At 36.2% G+C, this 25,116-nt stretch overlaps 1 protein-coding gene across 1 annotated transcript in view; it reads left to right on the top strand.

Annotated features, from left to right (window-relative positions):
- PTPRD (protein tyrosine phosphatase, receptor type D) overlaps positions 1-25,116 on the top strand; it is a 301,312-nt gene that overhangs the window by 246,310 nt on the left and 29,886 nt on the right. Inside the window, exons 28-30 of the mRNA XM_019470759.1 lie at positions 6,459-6,634; positions 20,712-20,831; positions 21,479-21,633. Of these exons, the coding sequence (XP_019326304.1) occupies positions 6,459-6,634; positions 20,712-20,831; positions 21,479-21,633 (451 nt within the window). The remainder of the gene's footprint in view (positions 1-6,458; positions 6,635-20,711; positions 20,832-21,478; positions 21,634-25,116) is intronic.

Raw genomic sequence — 25,116 nt, 5'->3', positions numbered from 1 at the left:
CATCCACCAGTACCCCCAAGTCCTTCTCGGCAGGGCTGCTCTCAATCCCTTCATCCCCCAGCCTGTATTTCAAGTTGTTAAAAATCACATTAGCCCTGAAACATAAGGCTTAGTAATGCTTTCAAAGTTTTTATTCTGGTACCTTTTATAACTCTTGTTACACATGTTCAAACCTGGTTTTGAATCCCTGCTACGTTCTTGGCCTCTGTAATTGCATATAGCATGGATTTCCACAACATAATTGCTCACTTTGCAAGAAATATTTTTTTATATTATTAAACTCACCACTGTTTAAATTTTATTACATTGACTGTCCCTGTGGAAGGAAAACTCAGATTAGTTGTGGTAATTTGAATTTCCACCTGAAAGAAAATAATACTTTGCAAAATTTTGTTCCCATGTTCTTGAAATCTCATCACTCATGTTGTGCTGTCTTTGGATATGTCCGAGAGGGACGCATGGATTTTTACAGTATAATGAAAGAATGTTATAATGTAGTGAAGTTTATTGTATGCATCTAAATGGATTTGAGACTTACAAGTCTTAAACTTGTAAGGAGTAAATAAAATACTGGGGAAAAAATGATTAAAAATTCTGCATTTTAAAAACGCTTCCCAGTTCTTTTAGGAGACATCCAAGACTAAAAGTCTGCCATACGTGACATGGATTTGCATAGTGCTAGTGATTAAAAAAAAATTCAAAAGTAATATCTGTCATATTTCAGCAGTGTAATTTTTGTTTGATGGGAAATTTAGCAGCTTTATAATGCTGCTAAAAAGCTAGAAGCTAGCTAGAAGCTAGCTAAAGCTAGAAGTCTCTGACTGTAATATAAATGGACAAGAAAGAAAAAGGCAAGAAACTGCTAATATTCTTATTTGTTCTTATTATTACTTTTAAAACAAAACAAATCCAAGCTTCCTTTCTTTTTCTTAACAGAGTTCCTGCTGTTTCCCAGCCTGTTTTTCTGCTACTCACCTTCCAAGTTTCTCATCTTGCCTGCAGATCTTCTACAGCTCCTAGTTCTTAGTTTCCATCCCTTAATTTCACCTTTTTCAGTTTTTTCTCACCTTTTCCTTTCAAATATGTCTTCTGTCCTCTACACAATCCCTTTCTTTGTCCTGCTTAATTCTGCATCTTCTGCCCACCCCTTTTTGACATTGCCTTCTTTCCATAATTCTCTATAATTCAACATTTCACTTTGAGACTCCGTATCTTTCATCCTTTCCATCTTCATGAGACTCTCCTAGTCCTAATAGTTAATCCACAATCCAGCAACCTATAGGTTTTCTTCTTCTGTCATTTCTTTTTCCTTCTTACCTTACATTGTTAGGATATGTAGTGAATTTTCCTCCGTCTTTGTAAAAAGCTTTTCATTTTACTAATGTTCATTACTACAATATCTTCATTGGTCTTGTACTGCTTCATTTTTCAGTGAGTACTTACAGTACAGATTTGTGCTTAGACCACTTGAATTTGATTATCTCCTTAACTATATAGATTTTATGTTACAGAAACTGCTACATAAACAGTTGTTACTGGCACCTAGTAGCTGCCTTAGTTCATTTTTGCTCTGACATAGTTCAAAGCATCAGTCATTGATTTAAACCGATAGCACAGCTTCATCAGCATTTTGAGTTCCTCATTGCATTTTTCCAACTTGTTTACAAGCATGACAGAATTTAATCCTATTACTTCACACTCTTTTTATGACTAACAGCACATCTCTTAGGGAAGCAGCACAGAAACAAAGGTTTATGGTTTAATTTGTTTTAAATAGAAAGGCTGTTCAGTAGTTAGCCTTTGTAAAGGCTTGAAATAATTTCATGATTTGATTTCAGTTTGTGAATAAAACGTGAACTCTAATTAAAGCTATTTAAGATTATAACTGTCTTCAGGAAATCAAGTGAATAATTCTGAGGTCTACGTTATTAGCCTTGTGGATCTGAGTCTATGTTGCAGCAAGCTGTACTGTCATCTCAGTTCATGAGTACAGTCTCAGCATAAATCGGGAGCTATAGAGTTCATGTTTTTTAATCTTTTGCACTTTAATTTTGGCATTGGCTAATTTTGTTTCATTGCTTATTCACTCTTACTCTGTAAAATCTGGACTGCTTTGTTCTCTTGAGATATTTGAAAATGGGATGTATTTTATGCTCAGCTACTCATCTGATTCTTCCCCCATCGTGCTCGATTCCTGTCTGGCAGAATAAGGAGATTGCAAACTCTGGTCATTCATCACCATAGTTGAAAAGGCTACTAGAAAATAGTTATGGTAGCATTATGATCTGGAAGCTTAGTCTTTAGCTGACTTTTTGTGCAGAAACTGTGTCCCTGCCTTCATGAAACTTGTAAAAGTCAGGTTATACTGCGTGGATTACCCTAAATCTACACTTCAGGTATGCCATCCCAAATTTGCAGTAAACCCCACTGATGCCAATAGACTTAGTTAAGGTTCATATCAATATTACTGAAGGCAGAATGTGGTTGCTTTGTCCCCTTCTTGACCCATGTTTTTACAAACAACTGACCTCTCTTAACTATCAAACCCAAATTTAAGTAATGATGGCAACTGCTGCTGTGCGTGTGGGTATGTTGCCTTCAAGCTATGGCAGCTAACAAAGGTTTGCAGGATTTCATTGTACTGCAGTCAAACTAGTTGTCATTTGATTGTTTTTGCACTATTAGACTTGACAAAGAATTGTTCAGCTTTCTCAGCTCAGAATGAGGTTATGGCCAGAAAAGTCATTGCAGAAAGTGACATTTTAATATTTAGATTTATTTGCCTGTGATAATTGTTTCAGCTTGGTTAGTACGGATATTTACAGATGTTCAGGTTTTGTATACGTTATTTTTAAACTGCACACACTTCATTAGGCCTCTTATGATAAGGTACCTTCCCTAGAGGACTTTAAGTTTATGTGTTGTGGGGACATAGCTGATGAAGCAAAAACTGGTGTGGCAAAGTGTGAGATAGAAAGTGAGAGTGGGAAAATGGTATTACAGAATACAAAAGGATTTTGGAACAGGACGTGAAACTGAGGTCATGCATGAAAACAGTGATGAAAAGAGACTCAGTGTGAGAAATGGGCATGATACTTGAAGGGACTATGAGAACAGATGGAGAACAAAGAAAACACCTAGTGGATACTGTGGGTGAGAGAGACAATGGAGCTGAGCATTGTGAATCCTATTGTTCTCTTGATCTCAGTAGAGATACAACCCTATAGAGTACTGTACTCTGCTAAAGATATGATGAAAAACTTCTCACAGTGCAAAGTGTTGGAGCAGCACCTAGTTTTTCCCGAAACTGCATTACTTAAGTCACTAACAGTTGCTCAGGTCCTATGGCAAATGGACTTTCCTGTCCATGTCCCAGCCACATCCTTTTCGTGTGCCATGAGGCTAAGTTGCCTTGTAAAATGATTTTTCTGGCTAAAGAACGTACCGGATTTTTTGTGTCCTCTTGGTAAAAGGCAAGTGGAGAAGTAGAGTGGAAGCTGGGAAGAATCCTCTTTGCAAATATCAGTAATTGTTAATCTTAATTCTTTCTTACTTGCATCTGCGATCAAGGAAGGTATAATCTGGAAGCTTTTCTTCATTGTAATTTAAATAATTATAATTTATTTCATTCAGAAGTTATTTATTTTAATACAATTTATCAATAAAGTTAATACAAGTTAGTAAGTAGAAAGAGTATTTACAATTTTAGACATTCTGGCTTTTTTTACATCAGGTACTAGGATTGGCTGCTAGGATTTGTAAAGATCATACTTTGGTGCACAATTTGCAATACTTTTCATGCTTAATTTTCACGCTGAGTTTGTGCAGTATCAGCTCCAGAGGACAGCTTTCCCAGAAGATCATTTAACCACTTTACAAAGTGTTGTTTTTCTTTTTCATTTTTTCCTCAGGCTTTTATTTATAACATATGCTTCAAAGTATGATACCAGGCATCATAATACAATTCTAATTTATGCAGAAAACATTTCTTACCAGCTTTCTCAGTTCCTTTGGTAATAATACCCAGTTGGTGTAGATTTCTCCTGTTGGCTTCATTTTTCTTTCTCATCTGTTTTGTGCAAAAATGTTTTATTATCTTGACAAAGGAAGAAAATATGGCATTGTGCCTAGCAGTTGTATTTTCTAAGTCATTAATTCCAATATCCACAGTAAGAAGTGTCATGTAAAAGTTTCAAGTCTACAAGAGTGAGACTTTTGAACTCCAATTTCTGCCTTTCATGGAGGGAACTCATGCTTTTCAGTTACAGACTATGCAGGTTTTAAAGGTTTTTTATTTTGTTTTATTTTTCTCACAGAAGAAACTTTCAATCAGTTCTAATCATAGTCAACCAGTCTTCCTGTGTCCATCCATGCATTTTACCTGAGGAGTGCCATTTGCTGCCTCTCTTGTGCTCCTGAAGTTACCAACTTTTTCCTTCCCTGAAATATTTTGTCAGATTTTTCTTTTAATTGTACAGAAAGTCAAATCAAATTAAAATTTGTGTTTAAATATAATTTGAACATATAAAACAAGAAAATCTATTAAGCTTTCTTGGGCATAAAGGCAAAATTTTATGCCAGACTACAGCTGCAGTAACCCATAATCTGAATCATTTCAAGATTATATTGGGTCTTAATTAGTGTCACAGTTAATCAGTGTGTTTGTTCATTACTAAGTAAGTAGTGGAATGAAACACTAAGCTTACCCAGAATGAGTAGAGAAACTCTTCAAATTGTAACTAAAAAAGAACAAACAAACAAAACTGTTAAAAAGGTACCTCTACTTTCCGTTCAAATTCAAATTATTGTGGAAGACATTTTCAAATGTATGCTGCTGGTTGTCAGGAAATACAGGAGTGTGCAGTCCCGATAATTACTGGTTTGGGATCACCAGCAGGAGATAATACATCAGACTATATTTGGAGGTTCAGTTTCCGACAGAAAGTTTGAGAAACATTTCTTTAAACATATTCAATAATTTATTGTGTTTCATAGCCAAAGAAATTCAACTCTGTTGCTTTGTGAAGTGAAAATATTCACAGCTTTAGAATAAGCCAGGGAGCTTGTATCACCTTGACTCTCTTTTGAAACAGTTCGTGGAACCTGCACCATATCCTGGGGTTGTAGACTTGGACGTGACAGATTGGCTATGTAAACATAAATCATTCATTTCTGCTCAAAGAAGTAACTTCTGTTAATTACTTCAACAAACCTTTTGTATCATTTTATTATGATGCACAGTTCTGTATTTCAGCTAACTGTTCTGGGGAACACTTCCATGTTCAACACTGCGGTAATGTGGGAAACACTGCTTTGCCATCCCACCAGCACTGAGATCTCACATGAGTATCTTTTCTTCCTCAAGTCATCAGTTAAAAAAACAGCAGTAACATCAAAACTGATGCCTGCCTTGCTTTGTCTTCCAACATGCACATAGTCTGAGTTAAAAGCTGGACACGGCTCTATCCCACATCCAGGAGGGATGGAACTGAAACTTGTACGTCCATATTTACCCCTTTCCGTGATCACAGCTGCCTCATTAGTCCAGACTAGAAACATGATCCTGACTACAACCAGTACTCCTCCTCAACCTTGGCAGGCAGCGCGTTATGGTCCAGCTCTCAGTACAGACATGGCATTGCATACCCTCAGTTAAATAGATTCCAGTTAGGAGCTGGCTCACTTCCATGTGGCTCAAAGCATGGACATGTGTCTGGTAGACACACCCAAAGTCCACCTGTAAGTCTTGTCCAAAATACCTGAGCCTCAAGCAATTGACAGTGTAGGTCCAGTGTGCCCACAGGTCTTGGATTCTGCCACCTTTTCATGCATTTAGTTTTTATTCAGACTTGCAGAGGTCTTTATTTCATGCACACACCATATAGCAGATTCCACTGTTTCTTAAACCTAACTTACATAATGTGTTTTGTTAAAATAAAGCTCATAGTTAGCTTCCCATTTAATGGGGAAAATGAACGTAGCAGTAATATCAATAGTCTGACAACATTAACACTTTTTCTATATTTAAAAGAAATGGGGTGAGCTCAACGAGAGTGTTAAATGGAGCCTACTCAGGGCATCTAATGGAGAGGCTTCCCTGTCTGGCCCAGGCAGAGGCTGTCATACTGGTGGGTGACTGCAAGCAGTGTCAGACCAGCTTTTAAAAGCTGCTGTTTCCACTCTCAGGTCTCTCCATCTGCTTCTTTTATTTTCAGGCTTCTTTTATACTTCTTTATCAGGCTGAGTCCTTTGTTTCAAAAGAATGGTTATTCCCAGAGAGGCCATCATGCCCCTCGGCGCCACAAATGGCCTACACTCGCTTGCAAGTACCCATGTACTACTTGGCATGCAACAAGCTAAGATACACTGATCCAGCTGTGTCACAGGATTTTTTAACCCTTGCACAAAAGGACAGCACAGAAATGCTGCCCTGTGTTTTCACTCTTCTCTCTTTGCAGGCATACCAGGCAGTGACTATATCAATGCCAACTACATAGATGGATACAGAAAACAGAATGCTTATATAGCAACACAAGGGGCATTGCCAGAAACCTTTGGTGACTTCTGGAGGATGATGTGGGAGCAACGGGGTGCAACTGTCGTCATGATGACAAAACTAGAGGAGAGGTCCAGGGTAAGGAAAGCATATACAATGTTAATAATATTGTACCTGAGTAATCACTTATGTAAGGTTTTATTTTCTTTCATGTATTTTTGTCTGCCTCCTATATATGCCCAAGAACTGATTTTTTTTAGGTTGCTTCCAGTTAAAAGTGTTCATACTATGAAAATCACTTATATACAAAATGTTAGTTCCACTGTGAAATAACCAGTTCATGCCACTTATTTCGTAGGATTTTTTATACTCTGAAAAACTTGAAATCTCTTGATCCACGGTGATTTTTTTGATTCACTGTGGTTTTTTTTTTTTTTTTTTTTTTTCTGTTTCAATCATACCGGAAATGTTAGGAGGTGATTGAAAATGTTACTTCCTCTGTAGTATCAAGAATACGATTGTATCATCCTGTTATGGGGAAGTTAATGTATGGCAACAGCATTCAATTTTCAGGTTCATATGGTATAGATTAAACATTACTTAAGATCAGTGAGGATTTGGATTTCCTTAAGAAACATAAGACTTCTTTTTTAGCACATGCTGGGTGCTAGGAAAACTCCACAACAGCATATGCAGTAACAGAATACAAAATTATCTGTGATATTTCAAACTCAATTTTACAGGACAAAGTAAAATTAGGAAAATAAGAGACTAAAACATAACGATATTATTGTAATAATAGAAGTATTATAATAAAAGATGTGTTATATGTGAAGGGAAATCAAAACTAATAATACTTTTTTGTTATATAATCAAGAAAGTGATGGAAAGAGTAGTAACAGACCACTGTGTGTTGCATGAAAATTTACTAGCAGGTCTGTATGTGATGGCGTTCATCAGTTCTAATGGTGGATGTTATTGCGCGGGGGGGGAGGAGTGAAAGGAAAAAAAATAAGAGAAAGATCATGAGAAAAAGAAAAGGGAAAAACCCTTCTCAGTGGCCAATCAGAAAGACAAGTGAGTGTCCAACCCTCAGCACCCTCTCCAGTAGAGCAGCTGGTTCCCCCATCTTACTTTTCCCACAATAACTCTGTATTTTATGTCAAGACGTACTCAAAACTCCTCATGAGTTGTTCCTGCTTATGATGCTGTTATCATTGCTGGGAGCATGCGTTGACTGGGGAAGGTGCTATGCAGCTGGTTCATTGCTGAGTTTTCTGCAAATGCATTAATGAGTCCTGTAGTGTAAACCAGAAGTTACAACCAAATGCAGAAATCAGGGAAGGGGAGAAAGAAGGGGTGATTCTACCATCAGTGGCAATCGCTTCCCTTGGGAACCTGCCATAACAACAGTATCAGGGTTTGCAAGTTTAAGTCCAGGGGATGAATAACAAAGAAGAGTGTCACCGGAAAAATACTGCCACAGGCATTCTGGATTATGCTGTCCTGGGAGCTTGTGTGAAGGGGTAGGGAGCTGCAAGAGGCAGGCTGCAAGATTACAGGTGGAAGGCCCTTAGCAATACAAAAAGCTAAAGTACCTAAGGTGCTGTGCAACGTGTGTTAAAAAATGCCATAAATACAGAGGATCAAGAACAGTTCAGAAGGAGAGAAAGAGACTAAGGAGGAGGAAAGGAGACTTATCATCTAGAAAAGCTTTTAAATCAGTAAAAAGTATCTTATGGAGGTAACTGGATAACAGTTGATATTTCAGTAACTCATGGATGAGTTCCATTTCAAAATAAAAATGTTTTTGCATGTGTAAGCTTGGAACAGGGGGGAATGCACTGTAAAGCCTAATGCTGTACTGTGTTGGCATTGATGTTTTTTTCACATGCTTGGATACATATAATTGCAATGATTACATAACTTGTTGAACTTCTTGGCAACAGTCATTCCTTTCTGGAGGCTTATTGAAGTACATATATATATTTATTCTTTTACCATTTCATCACTTTTTAAAAATAGAATAGGTGTTTTTCAGTTCAAGCAATGTATAACATTCTAATTACAGAATCACTTTCTGCATGTAAATTCAACCTACATTAACACCACTGCCTGTACGTATCTGATGGCAATTAGTACCTAGCAGAGGGTAATTTTATCAGAAATTTTCATTTTATCTTGAGTCTACAGGCCTTGTCTAGTAAAATTAAATTTTGCTCATTTCTTCACTAATTACTTCTTATATATTAAAGTTGCTGCTAAATAGCATCAGAGCTAAGAAAAAATCTGATCCTAATAAGCAACCCATTGCAGAAGGTGTATTTAAATACTTGAGATTTTATCTTAATACTGCAGGCCACAGGCACCCACTGTCTAGAAGGATGTTTTGATGTAACTAAATAAAATTCTACTCATTCTCTCCAATAATTGCTTAGCAGAGTTTTAAGCTAACTCTAGCCTTTGCTGACAGCACCCTAAAAAAACACTGATCAGAATAGTAATCACCTCCAGAAGTGATTACCATTCAGCAGCAATACATTCCTTGACCGTAATGAGAGACGAGACAATCTAGTCAATGGATTGTCTGTGCATTTAATGCTTAAGTTTGCGTATTTTTTTGTGCATAATTTAGCTCATTCTGTGTTCATAGGTCAAGTGAGTTTGATGCACTCAATGCAGAGCATTAGAGACCAGCTATCCAGTACCTAATTCAGCTCCAACCTTAGAGTCTGCAACTCTGTGAATATGGCATACCAGTTACCTCTTCTCCTAATACAGTAGCTACATGTAATGTAATTAATGGTATTGGTGGTGAGGCAGCAGTGGGAATCCCTGTGTGGAAAAAGAATATGATGACAACCTTTCATTGTTATTTTTTCTCATGCTATCATTTTTATATAGCGTATCCTTATAGCAGGCAACCAAGTGAAATTCCAAACATGAAATACAAACACTGTTACATACCATTAGAGATGAAGATCTTTGCTAATTTTGTTGCTCTTTTTCCTTTGATTCCTTTTTGATTGCTTTTGTGTCTTGGCAGCCTGATCATTATTCCTGCTGCAAGGCAAGATCATTTCTCTCTGGGACTTCATCTACTTTCCATCTCCATGTCGTCTTTTCTGTTTAGCTTGCTTTTTTCATTATGTAGTCCTGCAGCTTGATATCAGCCTTTTTAACCTGGACTGCATAGATGAAGATGAGGATTTTAATTGCATCTGCAGAAACAAAGTTGGTTCATTAGCATGTGTTAGATGTCTGAGTAACCTCAGCTTTGAGAATGTATATATTTTACAGCTGAGTACATCAAATGAAGATGTTACAGTGAATTCATTATTCATTTGTTTGCCTAAAAGGAAGGTGCAGGAAAAGAGAAGCTCTTTCACTAATAACCTTTCACACTTTGTTGGTTTCGTATGAAATGTCATCACCTGAATTTCACTTGACCTAAACCAGACTAGGGAGAGAAAGTCAGTCCAATCATTCAGCTACCATGCACATAATTTGTATCAAAAAGGATTATACACATTGGCAGTACATAGAACAGTGCTGGTAGCATATTTGTCACATACATGAGTTTAATCTAAATGAAATAAAAGAATTATACTGAAGGTTGCAAATTAGAGATTAAAAAAAGCAGTAGTGTGTTACTCTAAGGAAAGCTGTAGAGTATTAATGTGTGATACCTCTCTTCCCTACTCCTCTGCCTTCCCCTCCACCCCCAGCAGTGCAGGTTTTCCTTTCTTTTTTTTTCAGATCCTCTGAATTAATTTAATGTTCTGAGAACTTGGGTGCTGTAGTGAATGATGTGAATGATCAGATGAAGATAGAGAATCTTGCTTTATAGCAAAAGATAATATTTCCTCAAACAGGAAACATTTAGTCCTGGCCCCTGTTTCAGGGTACGATACTGTTGTGGATCATCCTCTTGAAAGAGAATTCAACCTTTTCCTTCTTTGCTATGTAATTCCTTATTTTGAATACACTTACTGTGTTGTTTTGGAGCTGATAGCTTACCTCCTTAACCTCATTGGCAATATTTTCTATGTTGGGACCGTAGTGCCTAGGATTAGAATCTTCTGTCAAAAAACACCAATCAGGTCAAAGCTAAATGACAATATAATGACCCTAGCAATTATTCAAATGAGCCAGATTCTGAACTTCTATACTGATGAGGAAGGCTTTAGTTTTCATAGTGATACTATCAGCTTCATTCAAATTTGCTAATGACTTAAGTAAATACATGGGGACACTACATTTGTGGCATTCTGTTAGCCTGATCCAGACACTTACTTGACTGTCAGGAAATAGATATCATCATCAATATTATAAGCCAAGAATATATAAAAATATAAGCATAGAATAATCATCTTGGTTTGTCAGAGTTTAACATCTTGCATCCTGGATTTTCACTGGGAAGGGGGAGGTAGAAACAAACCCAGAATAAAAGTCATGTATCCTGTCTCAGATTTTGTTCCCCAATATTGAAATAGGTGGGACTATTTGCATGGAGCCTGTATCAGTTCCATAAGAACATCTAAGGATAGTTATAAGACCCTGGACTTAGCTTCTCTCAGCTGGTCACTGATACCCGAGAGAGTCAGGAGAGCTGGCACTGTCTTGAGAAAAGCCAGGCAGACTTTTCCTGAGGTTGCTGCAACGCTAAATAGGTACCTGTGTTGTTCCAAGTGACATGCAACAGGTCTGAATCTCCCCAAATAGGAACACTCCAGCTAAGTCTTTCAATTCATTTTTTATAGATTTATAGACTATCCTATGTGTTAGAAAAATGAAGATTGGGTGACAGTAGAAATATCAAGTAGATGAAGATGTGTGTCTTGAAGGTGGAAATCGGAGTAAAATCATTTTGGGGGTTTTGTTTTGTTTGGTGGGTTTGGCTTTTTTTTGAAGGAATGGGACATATTAAATGAGGGAAGCTTTTTTCATATTCAAGTAGTATAAAAAACAAAAACATTTGAATAAGCATAGTGGAAAGTGTAATTGTACCTTTGGACTCTTTAGTAAGAATAGCTTTGAAACAAATTTCTGGCCACCAAAGATACCTAAGTCTTGCTATAGGCACAGAAAACATAAAGGCAGCTCTGGGAAGAACCTTAAATTGTTCTACTCCAAATGCACAAATTGCTAAAATTTTTAATGAATCTTCATTTGTTGATGGCAGAGTAGGCACTGATATCTAACGTAGCTGATGTCACAGCTAAGACAAAGCAATAGTACGTGCACAACAGTAAATAATAAGCAAAGAAAACTAAGAATGTTGTTTTCTTGTCTGTAGGAAATGCATGAAGGTCTTTCAGACAAATACAGACTGTGCAGCAGAGTTTTATGTGATTGTGATTAACGTAGTTTTCCATTTGTTGTGCAGGGCTTCAGGAGCAAATTTCAGATCTTTCCTCCTAAGTATGTTTTGACAGGTAATACTGGAGCTATTACCTGTCAAAATACTGGATCGAAAATAAGTGACAATAAGACATCTTCACTAATATGAGTAGAAAAGTCATCAATACGTGCACTTAACAATTCATTACAGATTATATAAATATGCTTCCAAGTGCACCTGTATTCTACTGTATTTAGACAAAATGTAATTGATTTGTGCATAAAAGCTGCACTGTTGTTTTCTATTGGGCAGCACAGGTATGTAAAAATGTGTGGGTTTTTTTAAGTTGTGAAATATGTATTTAAACATAGGAAAATATAAATAAAATTTTTAGCTACGTTTTGCAGCAACTAGAAGAATATGCATGTCTTTATCTGGTAAGAGGTAAGTTAACATCTCTCCCAGCAGCCGTATTAGTAGATAGGACATGTTGCAGATGCCATTCTTTCATATAGAATGGTATTGTTTTACTAAAGAAGAATTAAATGTGCAGTTTTGTCATTGTTCATTCCCTAATTCTAATGGCAAACCAATAACTTCTGTATCAGTAATGTACTATCAGAATTTTATTTCATTTCTTTAGTGCTCTCAGCATGCTAAGATGTGAGTCAGAAGAAGAATGAATGAGAGAGCTGGCAAAAAAAAAAAGAAAAATCCGAAGTTAAGTAGACCATGTGTTCACCAGATTTACAAAAATAAAAATAAAAATGTGTAGGCTTGTACTGGGTTTTTTTCACTGTAACAGAATGCGATGGCCACAGTCCAAGAATTCCTACACCATTGTATGAGCTGGAGTCACCAGTTACCGTGTCAGAACTGTGAAACTCAGCCATATGGCTGTTCATTATGGAAGGATTCTGAGAGGTGCAAGGGCAGGGGCATGCTCAACTCTCACTAAAATGCAGTCAGTAATAGGTGCTTAATTCATGTAAGAATCTAATCCTAGATGTATACTAACATAGACTGCACTCACCAATAAAGCTTAAAGTTTCTTTTTCTAGGCACGTTAGAGGTGGAAGTGCAGTGCCAAGGTGCCCCAGCTAAAACTCAGACTATTATGTCACCCACCAAAATAGCTGTTGAAATGCCATACTATAAGCAGGGTCAATTTTGTGTGAAAAGAAATGTTGTAACACCACTGCATAGGCTGAAAGTAGTTTTGGCATGCCATGTCTGGTTATTTCAGCTTATACACATTTGGACTTGAAGACACACAGAATGAATGCCCCATGTGAAAAGATGTTGGTAAATTACAGAGAATCTAGAAGAGAACAATAATGATCAGAGGTTGGAGAAACGATGTATGGGGAAAGTCAGAAAGAACTGGATTTGTTTTATATATAAGAGAGTGAAGGAAAACATAATAGTCTTCCAGCATGTGAAAGGCTGTTAAAAATTTCATGGCAATCAACCATTTTCCTTGCCTGTGGGGCTCTAGGAGGGAGAAATAAACTTTGCAGCAAATGTGATTTATGTTAAACTGTTAAAGAACTTCCAAAATAGAATGTCATGAAAGGAGCAAACTCCGTAGGATATTTTGTGCAGTGTCTTCCACTGTAAGCTTTCAAGAACTGTTCACACCAGTCTTACCTGAAAGGATATGGCAATACCTGGTACTGCCACAAGTATTTTTCAAGGCAACCATCCAGTTTTTTGTGTTATGATTCTGTGTCCATATGGTAAACTGATAGTTGTCTCAAAAATACTGTTTCCCTGAGGCAAGTGTCTAGAAAGTGGTTTAGTCAAAACTGTATTGTAACTCTGTAATTTGACTTTATTTGCTTAGTTAATTTGCTTTGTGCTTGAGGTAAGACATACATTACTACCTCATGTAATTCTTCTCTTAATGCAGACAGAGGGACTATGCCACATGTAGAGAATGGCCATTGACATTTTGAGTTAGAAGTTTTCCTTGCAAAATTAAAAATTCTGCATATTTGTTTTCAAAATGTAATGATTAGTTCATGTTTGGTTTAGCACTGCAACCTATTACTTCAGTGCAGGGAGTTCTTTCAGGGAATTTCAGGCTTGAAAAGGTCAGTGAATGAATTTAGTGTTGTTTAGGGAAAATAACCCCACATTTCTTTATTTAGCAGATTCTGGTGAAAGACTCAAGACTGGTTCTCCTTTATGGTGAGAAATACATCTGGAAAATTTAAGTTCTTCAGACAGGTGTCTCTGAAAGAGAATATTATGATCTACATTTTCCATCATTTACAAAGCTTTTCCTATTTTCTAAGGAAGTTAATGGATACAGCTGGCTACTGAAAGGCACATGTTGGTAATAGATGTTTTTTCTAGGTGGTCTTTCTGGTTAATATCTTTGGAACTGTATGAAATACATTTATGAGATTCAGAATTTTATCTGTGTATTAAACTAGCAATCGAAAGCTCACCATGACTCAAAGTTCCATTCACAAATCAAAATCCAAACTGAAACCTCTTAAGGTCCCAAAATGTTCTCCAATGTACCGTTTCTCATTTTCATGCTGTTTCATGCATTCACTTCTGGCTTTCAGGTGAACCAAAAACATAAGAGTAATAGAATTTTGTTGCTCTGATGTTTCAGTCTTTTGATTATTTTGTTTCACTGATGTCTTACATTATATTCATATCAGCTAAAAGAGATAGCTCTCTTGTATGGAGAATAGAAAATCTTCATTAGAGCACTTGAATAGTAAGCTGAATTGCTCAATATGTTCTTCATACTGTAATGTAATATCTCATTCAGTGAAAGGATTATTCAGGCTGCACACAGTGATCAGCCCTGAGTACAGGAAGAGGATGAAGCAAAAAGTAGTCAGCCCATTCACTTTTCCCTTCAGTTCCATTCAAATAAACCTTTTCAAGACCTTTTTGGAAAATCTTGCTGTACTTAACTGTTTGACAGACTCATCCTTCAAAATGAATTCACTAAGACCCTGCTTTCCCTGCCGTTAGGAAGAGTTCAAAAAGGGCATCTCACATTGATGCCAGCAGTATAGTTTTGAACTGTTCTTGGCTTGTACAGATGAAGGTGAAAGACGAGCTAGAGAACACATTTCAAATATGCCCAAGATTCCTTTTAATATCTGTTTCCTTTTGTTTTAATAACCGTACAACACTCTGTCATAAGGATCAGAATGGAAACAGTTTGGGGGTTATCTTTTTAATTATCAATTATCTTTCACTATTAACTATTAGCCTACTAATCGTATCTCAGAAATTTCAAAAAGTAAGGGTGTAATGAGGGTTGATTTGCAGACTTACTAAAGGGCTAAAGTTTGTTACGAATTGATTAGCCTAAAGTTCATTTATGTTGTCTCCAAATCCTGTTTGGAACTTCTTTTTCAAGGCCACTGTAGCTAAGACCTTAGAATTACATTGCACTGCAGAAGTGCTTATTTTCTATCTAGTTTTTAAACTCCAAATACTCGGTTCAGATGAGCTTCAACAATCATAGAATCATAGAGTCATTTAGGTTGGAAAAGACTTTTAAGATCAAGTCCAACCATTAACCTAGCACTGCCAAGTCCACCACTAAACCATGTCCCTAAGACACCCAAGCATCTTCTAAATACCTTCAGGGGTGGTGGCTCAACTACTTCTCTGGGCAGCCTGTTCCAGTGTTTGTTAACACTTTTGGTGAAGAAATTTTTCCTAACATCCAATCTAAACCTCCCCTGGTGCAACTTGAGGCCATTTCCTCTTGTTGTATCGCTTGTTACCTGGGCAAAGACACCGACACCCACCTCAATACAACCTCGTTTCAGGTAGATGTAGAGAGTGATAAGGTCTCCGCTCAGCCTCCTTTTCTCCAGACTAAACCTCAGCATCTTTGCCTTTACATACTCACCGGTGCATGTCTACTATAAATCGTTATTAGAGACCAGTGCATACAAATGTTCTTTTTTCTGTAGTAAAAAATATATTCAAAGAACCAAAATTTCCAGAAGCGATTAATTGTTTTGGGATTACATTTGGTGAGATTTAGAAGGATCTGTCTGCCTGGGGCTGGGTGTTCAGTTCTTTCAGAATTTGGGATCCTATTAAATTCAGTGCCTCTCTGAAAGCAAAATGTAAAACTTTAAACTGTTTTATTTTCAGCCTTACTTCTGAATAGGAGTTTATATTTTTATTCTGTCATTTAGAGTTAGACTAAAGTGAATGAGTGACACTTGACCAAATCTTGTTCAAATAAGGCCTAACAAATGTGTTTCTGTATTCTGATTTTTTTTTTAAATCTTTGCATTACAATCTCATGTACTAGTGTCAGTGCCTACTATCTTTAGACTCAAACCAGCCCGATCTTTAGGTGGCAAGGCATTGTTGCAAAAAGGAAGATGGCTTCAGAGTAGCAACTGCTTGGAGACAGAACATTAGCTGGAATGTCTGAGGCACTAAGCTAGCCTGATAGGGTTTGAGGCAGTTTCCATTGCCAACAACTGGCATTACCTTTTTTATTGCATAATTATTATTATGATTCAACATCATTGTAGAGATACTTTATTTTTGAAGGAAGACCATCTGAAAATTTCGTTAGAAAGTTTTGTCTGCAAGACTATTATTATTAAGAAAACCAGAGCAAGAGGTATATTACATGCTGCTGTTATTTCCTATTCCAGATTCAGCACAATTCATATGCTGTTCTTATAGCAAGTAATGTACTATATGAATCTGCCTGTTACTAGTTTGCTGTCTCTTTCTTGATCTGCATTTTGTCCTTATAATCTGAGATGGCCTGTAACAGCTGGCTCGTGTTAAGAATCACCTGAAGGGGCTTTTCAGCCTGAATGATGGAACTTTATACTGGAAAATTATTTCTCTACCCTTGAATGTCAGGAATCTTTGTATTCATATGTTCATATGGAAATACACTTCCTTCAGCTCCGTTGATGCATGGTAGCGCCTTCTCTAGTGTCTGTGACTTGTTGAAGTGTGAATATCCACAAATATTCTTAGGAACTCTGTAGCTACTTAAACCCCTCAAGTCTGAAATGGTCTTAAGCTTCTCATTTTTAATGGAAAAGAAAGCATTTACATTTTCTTACAGCTTTGCTTTCAGCGAATGCTCGTACTTCCACGAAGAGCAAGGATTTGCATGGTCTGAGTGGAAGAAATGTAGAGAAAGAAAATGTGTATGTTTGAGGGGCAGGTTAAGAGAATGTGCCTATCATTAGTTATGTCTTCTAGCTATGTCTACTACTATAGTACTTAAAAGATTTCATAATATATTTAGTAGTCTTTTGAGAGCTGCTCTGATCTCAGATGTAGTGGTTTTGGTAGTGTGCAACCTATGATCATGAAATAGTGAAAGTAGTAGTAAAATGCTTGTCATTACTTGTAATTGAATTTCTCTTTAAAAAAATAGTCTTTGAAATCACCAGTGAGTTCTTCTATGCTCCTGTGTCTGTTTCGTTCATCTTGCCACCTTTTGTGACACGCAAGAGAACATTAGAGAATTATTGGTGAAAGCTGTTTTCTGTAACCATGTACACTTAGTGGCACAGAAAAGCTCTCATTGGGTGCAGGTGAATATAGTCTGCAGAGGAAAAGATCAACCCTTGGAACTGGGAGCTGGGTGGATAAGAGGAAGATGAGGACTATGAAATTCACCAGGTATATTACGAACTAACTCTGAAAATAAAGAAACCCTGTAATTGTATTTCTGAAGGAGGACACATGTTATCATCACCATACTTTGCCACATTAAAGTTGTCTGTTTTCCAAACAATGTACACAAGCGAGGAAGAAATTTCCCTTACTGCAGAGAAATTAAACAGAGACCAAAGACCTAAAGCAAAAAAACATTTGGCAAATACTTTCAAAATTGACTTGTTGACATTTAGTGTTAAATTTTGGATGACTCAAGGGGTTTGAGAATTTTTTTCTGAAAAAAACATTAATAGGTAACCTCTGAAAAATAAACTTACTTTAAGTGCTGAAGGCTGGGATCTTAACATAGGATAAAACATTTAACAAGAACTCTGTCTCAGAAAATAGTGTCTTAACAATTAACTTATATTATTTGATTCTCTGCTGCTGGTGAAGTCCAATAGAAAACATTGTTCTGATCTCTCACAAAGATAAATTGGACTCTAAATTGTTAGGAGTATTGGGAATGTAAGGTTTATGATCACAGAGCAAAAGAGTGTAGGAGGCAGGTAAGGGCACATCTCTGAAGAAGACCTCTTGTTCTGAGAAAAATAAAGAGGCAAAAGAAATAAAAGATATAGTTCCATCAGCTTATGCTTCATGTGCTCTTCCAGAAGGTCAAATCCACATCAATCCGAAATCAGGTTTTCTCTCTAAAAATTTGATACTTATTTTCATCAGTTTCCTCTTTCATATAGTATATACACTGGTCTACAAATTGTATTTATTTTTGAACAGTTAGTGTCTGCTTTCAGCAGCAGTCCTCTGCATCAGCTAGCTCTCACAGGAAGTATCTTAGAAAAATTTTAAAATTATTGGAGTTTTTGTTAGATAAAGTAATAAATGAAAAAAACCCCTAAAATCTGCACCTAAAAGAGCAGGCACATTTATTTTCTCCCAGCCTAACTGAAAAAGAGCAATTGTCTACAGGCTTCTAAATCTGAGTATATGCTTAACATTAGATTACTATACAAAATAAAAATAAACCAAGTATTTTCTGTTGTTTGCAAAGATGCTGGTAACCTACTATGTTCTGAATTTCAATTTCATTTTTGTGTTGAACATTTATTTCTCTCTATTACATTTGGAAGTTGCTTTTATAAAGTCTTTCTAGTGAGAAAGCTGGTTAATTTTTCAGGCATGCTTTCTGGAAGCTGGCACTGCTTCTACGAGCGTACAATTTATATGTGGGAACTGCAGGGTAAAGAGGAGAACTGCATGTTTAAGCAAGCAAAGGCATAGCAGATATTTATTTCTTGTACTCATTTTATTAAAAATACATAAAGTATTCTACCATTTTTATTCATTTTTTTAAAAGATCATTCAAACCAAACAGGTTAGTCAGAGGTAAATACAGCTAACCTATATAGACACAAGTTATACTGTGTCTATATTAATGAAAGTGAAACTAGATTTACTATAATTGCTTGAAATAACTCAATTGAAAATATACCTTTCTATCTGATTTGCAGAAGGCCACGGTGCCTTCTTTTAGTATTAGGAATCTTGCAAGTAAATCACTGATATTCATGAAGTACCTGCAATACTTACTCTTTCATTATTTCAGTAAATGGCACAAGGAAGCAATTACGTAATTCCTCTTAATAAGAGGATTTTATACACTATTAATCCCATCTTTAAGACTGTAGTATCAATAAACATTTTCAGTTACTTTGTTCCAATTCCTTATCTATAAATTAAGCTATCAATTCCCGTAAAAAATTGTTTCAGGTTTTTTTGCCTCTAATGAATGTTCATCACCTGCTTCAGTGGTTAGAATTTTTTCTCCTCTTTATCTAGATTCCTTGTTCTCAGACTATGATTTGTGAACTGTGAGCCTCAAAATAAAATTATCTGCAAACAAAAGCTATTCAGGACTGGGGAGTTTGAGAGCATACTAAGTCTTTTTCAATAAGTACTGTGCAGAGTGAGAAACCTGGAGAACACATGAGTTTCAAAGATGCATTTTCCACTTTGGGGGAATCATCAGTTTTTCTCTTGGATTAGCATGATAATTAACATTTTATCAGAAATACTGTGCAATATTCTGCTTTTGTTGTTTCTTACAGTTTGTGTGTTCTCAATGAATTTGGTATGAGTCTGGCTTAGAGTAATTAGTGAAGACATTTATTAAAAAAATGCAATATATTATTATTGGATTCAGAATACACTTCTGCACCGTATGCAAGGCTAATTGATAAGAATGTATTGTTATAAATAGAACGGAGACTGACCATCTCAGTTTCACCTATCAGTCACTGAAAGCAAAATATTTTCAATTATTTAACCCCCATACTACTTTGTACCATGTTTCTGATTGTTTTAGGGGTTCAGCATTTCTTTTTTCATAATAGCTTTCATCATAAATACCATTTTTAACTGAAACAAATTATTGAGCCTCAGCAATGATGATAAACACGGTTCTCTTATCATCTTATACGGAATTATATCAGCTCGTTAATATTCTGAACTATGGTGTTTTGAAACGGAGATGTCTCTGAATTAAATGTCCTGTGCCTTTTAAAATTTGATGGATGAACTCTCTCTGTCAAACCATGTTTTTTAAATGCCTATGAACACAATTTCGTTATATGCTTCGTAACACTGATCTGAGAAGGAAATTGTTTTTTCTCACAGTGCACTTAATAGTTGTTGGTGCTCTTTCATTTATCCGTGTACTAAAATTATTTCTAAAAAAAATCAGGTTTTTACTGAGATATTTCTATACATACTAAATATTAGCATCCAAGCAACAGTTTATATGTTTGAGGACTAATGTGAAATAGGTGAAATATGGCAAATATTTGAAAAATTGTGTGTCTACCTTTACTGGATTAGTACTGTTACTAAATTCTGGACTGTGAAAGGTGAGTTACTGAAGATATAGGGCATACTTTTAGCTACTATAAAATGTTTTTTCTTTAGTGTGTCTATACTTATTGGTATTTCTTAATCATCTGCCCCACTGAATTTTCAAATACCCATTATGGAAGAAGATATTGTAAGAGCTACTACCAGAAAAGCAATGATGATAAAATAAATTTCTTCTGTTGGATCCTTAGCAGTTGTTGAACATTCTATCTCCACATACTTTAAAAACCTACAGTGATATACACTCAGATATGTAATAAATGTCAGTTTTAAATATATTAAATAATTACATATTTTTCACTACAGGTGAAGTGTGATCAATACTGGCCAAGCAGAGGCACAGAAACTTACGGACTAATCCAAGTGACCCTTTTAGACACTGTTGAATTGGCAACGTACTGTGTTCGTACATTTGCACTTTACAAGGTATATATACTTATATATACTTACAATAGACTTTAAAATTTAAATGTAGGCAACTTTTATCCTTTCATTTCCTTTTCATTTTCTTTTTAACTTCCTTTTCCTTTTTCTCTCCTCTCCTTTTCCCCTCCTTCCCTTCCTTCCTCCCTTCCTTCCTCCCTCCCTTCCTTCCTGCCTTCCTGTCTGCCTTCCTTTTGCTTCCTGCCTTCCCTGCCTTTCTTCCTTATTTCTGCACTCCCTTTCTTCCCTTTCCCTCCTTCCACTTTCCTCCCACGTTTCCTGCTAGCAGTACTGAACAGTGAAACTTCTTCTACAGACAGAGTGTATTTTTCTTACAGCATGGAGTCTTCTAGGTTAATACAGAGCTCTCGCTATGAAAAACCATTTAACTGAATGAAATACTAGCTAAAGGTCTGGCATTTGTTGTGATGCATTACTGTGCAGTATAGTTAAAGCTCTTACATTGTTTGAATCCTGCAATTTAGAATACAAGAAACATTTCCCTCCATAGCCTAAGTTCCGTTTCTCTCTGGCCCCAAATGTGATTTAAATACACTTCGCTGGTATATATGTTTCTGCAATTGTTTCATTGAAAAGTGCCAATATCACATCAAGTGGCAGTTTTGTCATGAAGTTTTTTAATTTCATAGAATGGTTCAAGTGAGAAAAGGGAAGTGAGGCAATTCCAGTTCACTGCCTGGCCTGACCACGGTGTCCCAGAACACCCAACACCATTCTTAGCTTTCCTGCGACGAGTCAAGACCTGCAACCCACCTGATGCTGGACCTATGGTCGTACATTGCAGGTAAGCCCAGAATTTCTTTCAAAGTATCTTATGTCAAGATTGCCGTTTTCTGTATTGTTGCAGACTATTATGGCACTGCCAACTTGGATGGGACAGAATTATTTTCTTTGGTCTGTGCAAGAGGAATTAATTTTAGAATATCTAAAGGTCTACAGGGAGAATGTCTGCAGGGAGATTACAAATGTATCTATGGCATTCAGAAGGTGACATGGAAAAGAAAGAGGATAGTGTTGTTTTAAGAACCTGAATATTGAAGAAAGTGTGTTTTGAGCAGTGAAACAGCTTTTGAAATGATTACTTATATTGTGTATGAAAGTAAAGAACATGAAAATTAAGAAAGATAAATGGCAACTTTTATTGAAAATAGGTAGAAATAGAATCTGTATTCAAGGTTAAACCCTCATCTTATGACTGTGAGGAGCTGGAACTGCAAAGGATATACCTGGGGAACAGGCTGAGCTCAGTTCCAGGGAAATGAGTGTTCCATGCTGTTTGCAAGGTAGCAAACCTCTTTAGGCATTATAAGGTATAAATTAATAAACTCTCAAGAGAAAAATATCATCTCCTCTTAAAGTTCTGGAAGTAAGGAAAATGAAGAGGAAGAGATGGAGATTCTTTGAAAATCTTTGTCAAGAGCGGACCTTTTAGAAAGCCTTAAAATCACACTGAACATTGTCAAAACATATGTGTTAATTCTGAGAGAAGTAAGCTGTAAGACAGGTCCCTCTCATTCCAGGGCTATGTTGATATAGCTTACATAGCTTACTGTGCTGCCCCTTTCAAAGCAAATTCCTAAGATCACTGATTTTTGTGAACTTCATTTTGGAATACCTTCAGTTAGTAAGGCTGAGAGCTACTACTCCCTGTTCACTGGAGCTACAAATGCTTAGCGTATTTGAAAATCAGTCTTGCTTTTGTCATCCAAAAACTGAGGAATAGGAATTACAAGGATTACAGCATACCACATCCTCTAGTTCTGGCTTCTTAGATATTGGTAAGCCAGCCATGGAAGCTGGTTATTTGAACATTTTTAAGGTGATTAAAAGAGGCTCTTGTAAATGAGACGGGAAAATAGAGTCAACAGGAAAACAAAATAAGCAGGACTTCAATGTTGAAAGGCACAGACGGTTTAGAAAAGATCAGAAAACATGGGTGATAGACATTTAATGTTTATTGAAACACCAGGGTTAGGAATGTGAAATAAATATAAATAATAATACAAATCTATTTATACAGTTTGCTGAGTATTTCCTGAATGGAGCCAAATCTTTCTGTACCTGTATTTACAGGATCTTAAAACATTTTGAATATTGCCTAGAATTATAGATTGCCTCAGCTATAATTTTGTCAGCTTCCATATAGAGCATACCTCCAAAGGTGCTCAGCAGTGAAGATGTTATGCTCTAAATCAAACCCCAAATTAATAGAAGAAATTAATCCTCCCACTCTGGGAAGGTTGTTAAGTTAGTATAATTACCTAAATTCTCTCAATGCAAAAATAGACTAATTAAATTAGTTGTTAAAAGTCATACAGCAAGTAATTGGAAAGGATGAAATAAATTACAAAGCTTATTGCCACTCAGTGGTATTGATGAACAGTGGTGTTGATTTGATGCCTGCTGAGAGACTTCTTTTCCCAATTTCCTATTGATTTATTTATCAATACTCTACAATATGCATATCCTGTTAGTAAATTTGTTGAAGCTCTTTGCCTTATGTATAGCTTCTTGAGACATTAAGATTTTAGGCATTTCGTACAACCTATCCTCTACAAAGCAGACTTCCACATATTCTATTATTTTAGCAAGCCTTTTAAATCCCACTCCCAACAATTTCCCTATGAGCAGAAGAACTAATAAAACCAGATTTCTTGCAAATTTACAAATTTATGTCTCTGTATTTAAAAATTTTATGTGGCTGGGCATGTAGCAGCAAGTGTTGTGGACAGTCCAAAGTTTATGAATGTACTCATTAACTCATCAATGTTAATGTGTTGGCTATCTAACTGATAGACCAACAAGAATAAGTTACTAAAGTCTTTCTTACAGTAGTAATGTTAATGTGGGTGTCTCTTTTCAGGCATATTGTAGCAACATTGTATTTTAAGATTTGTATTGCCTTATCATTTTGAATTTGACGTTATTAAATTGGTAAAAGAATCAAAAGAGGAACAACAACAACAGAGCATCAGCACAATTTTTTTAGGCTAAAAGTTATGTCTTTCATTCAGTGACATGAAAAGCTTTCACATTTAGTTTGAAATTAAAGTGCTAGATGTGCCTAAACATTTCATTTCAAGCTCAGAAAAAATTTAATTTTATGTTGAAACAGAAAAAGTAAGCAAGTTTTGCATGTTACCTATTTTTTCTTAGAATCTGCTTTGAGATTTTTTGTTCCTCTCTTTTCTGTTGCTCACTTTGTAAATTTCTCCATTCCACTCTTTCCTTTGCTTCTCATCCTCAGTCATTTCACTTTTTTCTATTCTTTTTCTCTCCAGTGTCTGGACTGCTCTTTGTTCCGTGGACTCCTCTAATTACATTCTATTTCTGTCCTTCAGTTCCACTGTTTTCTCAAATTCATTTCACTGCTTTTTACCATGTTGCTGAACCATTTCAGTATAAAATATGTTCCTACAAGTCTTAGTATTTTCTCTGAAGAAAGGTTGTCATTCTAGTGGTAGTATTTTCCTGCCAATTTTTGTCATGCATCACCTTTCACTGCCTTCTAGTAGTCACCCTTTTCCACTGAGATATTTTATCTGTTCTTGACAAACTTCTTTGTTTTCATTTCTTCCTTTGCTGGCCCCTAGTCTGCCTCTGCAGCCTTTTGAACAAGTCCTCTTTTCCTTGTTCTGTGTCTTCTCTGTCACTGTCTCATGTTTTGCGTTCAGGACTTTCTTAGTCCCTTTTCATTAAAGCTTATGTAAAGCTTCATTCAGATATTAAAAGTATTTCAAACTTTCGCCACTAGAGCAAAACAATGTAATACAAGACCATATCTTGTATACTTCGCCTATGGTAGCCAGTGCTTTTCCAAGATATCTCTCTGAAGGAATAATCTGAGTTTACTCCCCAGCAGGAACATGGGATTCATAGTGGGGAGTGTAAGACATCTAAGACAGCACTGATATACCTTCTTTTATGTTTCTTCCAGTACCTAACAAAGTGTCAGAGCTCAGGAAATTATAATAATGACATGTTATAGAAGTATAAATACAGGGGGGTTTACCTTTCAAAGTATGTTCGGTAAAAGGAAAGAGTAGGTATGAAGAAGCTGTGGAAGCATTTTTCTGGAAAGCTTTTAACCCATAAAAATCTGATAATAAAAGCTAGCAGGCAACTAAGTACAGGGAGAAGCTATTTGTCTATAATATTTCTGTGAGTTTAGCTCAGAGTTTCTTACTGCTCAAAAGCTGAGCTCCTTTTCACTTTTGATTCAGGTCAACACCCAGTAAAAGCAACAGGAGCCTGCCAGGGTGTGGAA

This window comes from Aptenodytes forsteri, unplaced genomic scaffold, assembly GCF_000699145.1.
Source record: "Aptenodytes forsteri isolate BGI_AS27 unplaced genomic scaffold, ASM69914v1 Scaffold46, whole genome shotgun sequence".
NCBI lineage: Eukaryota > Metazoa > Chordata > Aves > Sphenisciformes > Spheniscidae > Aptenodytes > Aptenodytes forsteri.
This window is presented reverse-complemented; position numbering and strand designations above follow the sequence as displayed.